This window comes from Tachysurus vachellii, chromosome 16 (genome assembly GCF_030014155.1).
Source record: "Tachysurus vachellii isolate PV-2020 chromosome 16, HZAU_Pvac_v1, whole genome shotgun sequence".
Taxonomy (NCBI): Eukaryota; Metazoa; Chordata; class Actinopteri; order Siluriformes; family Bagridae; genus Tachysurus; species Tachysurus vachellii.
This window is the reverse complement of record NC_083475.1, coordinates 20,905,683-20,910,117: the sequence shown is the minus strand read 5'-3', so window position 1 is coordinate 20,910,117 and position 4,435 is coordinate 20,905,683. Positions and strand designations below refer to the sequence as shown.

Sequence of the window (4,435 nt, the reverse complement as noted above, 5' to 3'; positions counted from 1 at the left end):
CACATACATGGGCGCACACACACACACAAACAGACATATATATGCACACACACAGAAAGACACACAAACACATGAAAACAGACACATACATGCATGCACACACACACACACACACAGAGAAAGACACACATACAAACACACGAAAACAGACGTACACACACAAACACATACAGGCAGATACACACACAGGCACAAAAATCACTCACACAGACACACACACAAAATATAGGCAGACACACACGCAAAAAAACAAATACAAACACACACAAACACAGCCAGCCAACAGAAAGGTTTGATATGAAGTAAACAGTTTATTTCATTACAAATCACATGATGTGGTCTACAGTATAAAAACCCTCTCAGTTTAACAGAGAAGCCTCGTGTCTCATCTCAGCTCCGTCTCCTAAACAAACCTCCCTCAATAAATACCATCATAAAGAAGAGTAAATACGATACACGTGAGGAAACGACGCAGAGTTACGGTCTGCTGACAGAGACGGGTCTGGTGTTCTGTAAGGCAATAATTCATCAAATGTATTCTGACTTCATAAAGCTTCATTAAAAAAAATATTTCATTACCAAATCTTAGAAAGTTGATGAACGGCTCAGTAACCGCCGACGACCGCCGAAATTCGGTTCGATTAGAAGTCATCAAATCGATCAGGATTTTTTTGTGCCGTTGACAATTTTTTTTGAAATTCTGATTAATAAACAGATACAAATATATTTGCATATAATCAAAAGTGAGCTGAGAGATACACTTGAGCACTTTATTAGGAACACCTAATCAGCCAATCAGGTATCACCATGCATGAAATCATACACACACCCACAACAAGAGTTTAAACAGAATGTTGGGACTTAAAAAAAAACCCATCAGATCAGATCAGTCTGGTCCAACGTGCTGCTGTTAAACGATCGGCGAAACCCCACGATCTGTAGACGTTCCTAATAAAGTGGCCGACGGGTTTGTGCCTTAATATATAGCAAATATAATTCACAGAGATAAATATGAAAAGAATCGAGACGATAACACTGTGAGAAATAAGGAGTTAGTTAGGAGTCGGGGTTTGGTTTGGGGATGCATCGACTTTTTCAGGACGAGTCGCGTTATGTTGGTAATTGATGATAATGAAACCAGTAATCTAGTATTAACCAGTCAGGTTCATCCGTGCTGCTATATAGCCATGAATCTCGTGTACACACGAGAGTGTGTGTGTGTGTGTGTGCACCACTTGTCCCTCTATGCGTCTGCATCCCAAGTTCAGGTTAAGGCCGTGCTGTGACTTATTAAACTCATAAATCGGATTAATTATGCTTTATTTACTAGATATTATAAATCACAAAACATAAAAATACACAGAGACGTTACTCCTTTGGCTTGTCCTTAATTCTAGCTTTCGTTCTGAAGCTGCTTACAAACTTAGCACCAAACAGAGCCCCTTTTGAGATCTGATCAGAAAACACAACGCAAACTCTCCGCCATGTCCGGTTCTGGACGCTTCTCCGGACAGGGCGAGTTAGAAAAACCATGTGCAGGAAAGAGAAAAGTCTTTAAATGCCTGGTGTTTTAAAGGTACGTTAGAGACAGAGACTGTTCATTTTCCAGAGTTTTCCAGGCCCGGCTGCCTGAACGGACTCATCTGGTTGCTCTCCATGGCCTGGTAGACAAACAGCAGGAAGCCAGCGACGGCGGCGAGGAGCAGCAGCTGCACCCACAAGGGCACTCTGCGTCTCGCTTTGGCCGGGACACTCGGGGGCGCTGTGGATTTCGGCACAGACAGGGGGACGGACAGGGGGGCGGCACTGACGCGAGGGGCAGATCGGCTTTCTGTGTAGGATGAAGTGGTGTATCTGTGCTCGGTCAGACGTGGACGCAGGCTGTCCTTCCAGGGGTCAGTGAAGGGCCGACCAGCTGCTCCTTTAATCGGCTGCCGACGAGTCGCACTGAGAGAAATGAAACTCTACATTATAAACTTATCATTAATCTGTATTACAGTCTTTCTCAGGGCAAATATTACACACACACACACACACACACACACACACACACACACACACACACACACACACACACACACACACACACACATATATATATATATATATATATATATATATATATATATATATATTTATATATATATATATATATATATATATATAAAATCAGGACTATTCTATTGAAACCTGACCTTAAACGTTAATCTCAAAACCTTAATCTCAAAATATAATCAGAATTATCCTTTTTTAAATCCTTGTCTCAAACCTTTAATTTCAAATCTGAATCCTACAAATCCTAATCTTAATCCTAATCTTAATCCTGACTCTTAATCTTCATCTCAAATTCCAATCTGAATCTTAATCCTAATCTTAATCCTAATTTTAATCCTGACTCTTAATCTTCATCTCAAATTCCAGTCTGAATCTTAATCCTAATCTTGAAACCTAATATCAGAGTGTGAAATATTCTCATTCCTCACAACAAATTCAGTGTAAGAAACTAAATGATTCCGTTTGAAATGCGAATCGATTCCACTTGTGTGTGTTCCGGAGCCCTCACCTGATTCCTGTAGGAGTGTTGAGAACCTCGTTAGGGAACAGGTCCTTCAGCACGTTTCTCTCGGTGGTTTTTGGGGTCTGTTCCACAGCTGATAACTTCTCGATCTGCACTTAAACACAGAGTGTGTGATGAAGTAATACAGTAACACACAATAGACTCGAGATGCATTTGATTTATTTTTAAGTACAGAGGAAGGTTTGTAATCATCAGGACCAGGTGAGAGAAATAAAAACCATGAGAAGAACAGCTGAGGAACAAAATGAAAGAGCAACAGGAGGTTTAGTGCTCCAGCCTGTTATCAATCCTCCTGCTCTCTTGCATTACCAGTCCTCCTGGGGTCTGGTCTCTGAGGCTGCAGTCTTGCCCCTGAACCGGGGTAACTGGAGAGAAGAAGTCATCAGTTTGTCTCTGTACTGCTGCGGCACAACCGACTGATCGCTCCTAATGTGGTGAAGCAGAAGCAAGAAACCCTCAGTGACCCTCAACTGATTCACTTGAACAGAAACAGCAGAGAAAGTGTTCAACTAGAACGGAAACTTGATCTTAATCTGTAAATCTAATCCTAACTGCAGAACTTCACTTTAATCGTGAATTTTATTTTAAACCTCACCTTGAATCATAAACAGGGGAACGAATTAATTATGAAACCCAATGTTTCCTTTAAAAACTCGGTTTTACCTGGAAACCTAATCTCGAAAGCTTAATCTCATGATCTATAATCGAATTCCTGGGATATTATCTTGGAATGTAAACTCAGGCTTCAATACTAATCATGAAATGTAATCTTTATTCTTTAAACCAATCCTGAAAACCAACTCTAAGATTAGGTTTCAGGACTAAAACAAAGCTTTAATCTCAAAGCCTAATCTTAATCTCAAAACCTAACCATAATCTCAAAACCTAACCATAATCTCAAAACCTAACCATAATCTCAAAGCCTAATCTTAATCTCAAAACCTAACCATAATCTCAAAGCCTAATCTTAATCTCAAAACCTAACCATAATCTCAAAATCTAACCTTAATCTCAAAACCTAATCTTAATCTCAAAACCTAATCTTAATCTAAAAACCTAATCACCTAATCAGAATCCTGAAAACTAAATTGGAAACCTAATCTTAGAAGCTAAAATTAATCTGAGAAGATCTTAATCTTCTCCTAATCCTAAATCCTAATCTGGATGGCAAGTATTGTTTGTTATTAACTACAAGAAAAGTGAAAAAGCAGGAAATTTTTACAAACTGGTCAGAACTGGTCCTTCAACAAGAACTCAGCTTTAAAATCATTTCCCACCACCTGCAGTGTGTTCTAGCAAATCCAACACCCAACACCAGTGTGCGCAAACAAAACCAGAGAAGTTCCTCGTAGCTTCAAACCTTCACACCAGCCGAGCTCTTTGTGACGTAAAGATCCTGAGATGGACGGTGAGGAGAATCGGCTGGAGAAGGTGAAAGGTAGCGCATCCTGTGGATCAGATCTCTGGATGGTGGAGTTGAAGCTGAATGAGGAGGATCAGGCCGTGCTGTGCGCTTGAGCGAAGAGACGGATTTAAGCTCCTGAGACGAGCCCTTTAGCACGAGGACGATCCAGAAGAGGAAAAATAAGAGTAAAGAAACTTTCCTAATCTCAGCAGCTCGGGTCTAAGAACTGAGTACCTACCACATGACCAGGTCTAGAGCTCAGAACTTCACGTGGACCGACCTGATGTAGAAATACAGCCAATAAAACCAGGACAGACCGTGAGCTTCTTTAGTGTTTCAATAAAAATAAATAGAGGAAGAAAGCATGTGAAGAAATCACCTCCAGGAGAGCGGTATCGAGGACCGAAAGCTCTACTTCCTCACTAGACGTTTTAGGCAAAGCAGCAACTCTT

General features: G+C 40.7%; 1 protein-coding gene across 5 annotated transcripts in view; it reads right to left on the bottom strand.

Moving 5' to 3' along the window:
• Nucleotides 1-291: 291 nt before the first annotated feature.
• tmpoa (thymopoietin a) overlaps nt 292-4,435 on the bottom strand; it is a 14,378-nt gene continuing 10,234 nt past the window's right edge. For 2 of the 5 annotated variants that reach the window (XM_060889576.1, XM_060889577.1), the window contains exons 9-14: nt 4,363-4,435; nt 4,222-4,263; nt 3,939-4,130; nt 2,888-3,004; nt 2,564-2,667; nt 292-1,947 (exon numbers count right to left, since the gene is read on the bottom strand). The exon at nt 4,363-4,435 is cut by the window's right edge and continues 8 nt beyond it. In XM_060889576.1, coding sequence (XP_060745559.1) covers nt 1,599-1,947; nt 2,564-2,667; nt 2,888-3,004; nt 3,939-4,130; nt 4,222-4,263; nt 4,363-4,435 — 877 coding nt within the window. In that variant the 3' untranslated portion in view covers nt 292-1,598. The remainder of the gene's footprint in view (nt 1,948-2,563; nt 2,668-2,887; nt 3,005-3,938; nt 4,131-4,221; nt 4,264-4,362) is intronic. The other 3 variants (XM_060889578.1, XM_060889579.1, XM_060889580.1) reach the window with 3 other exon arrangements.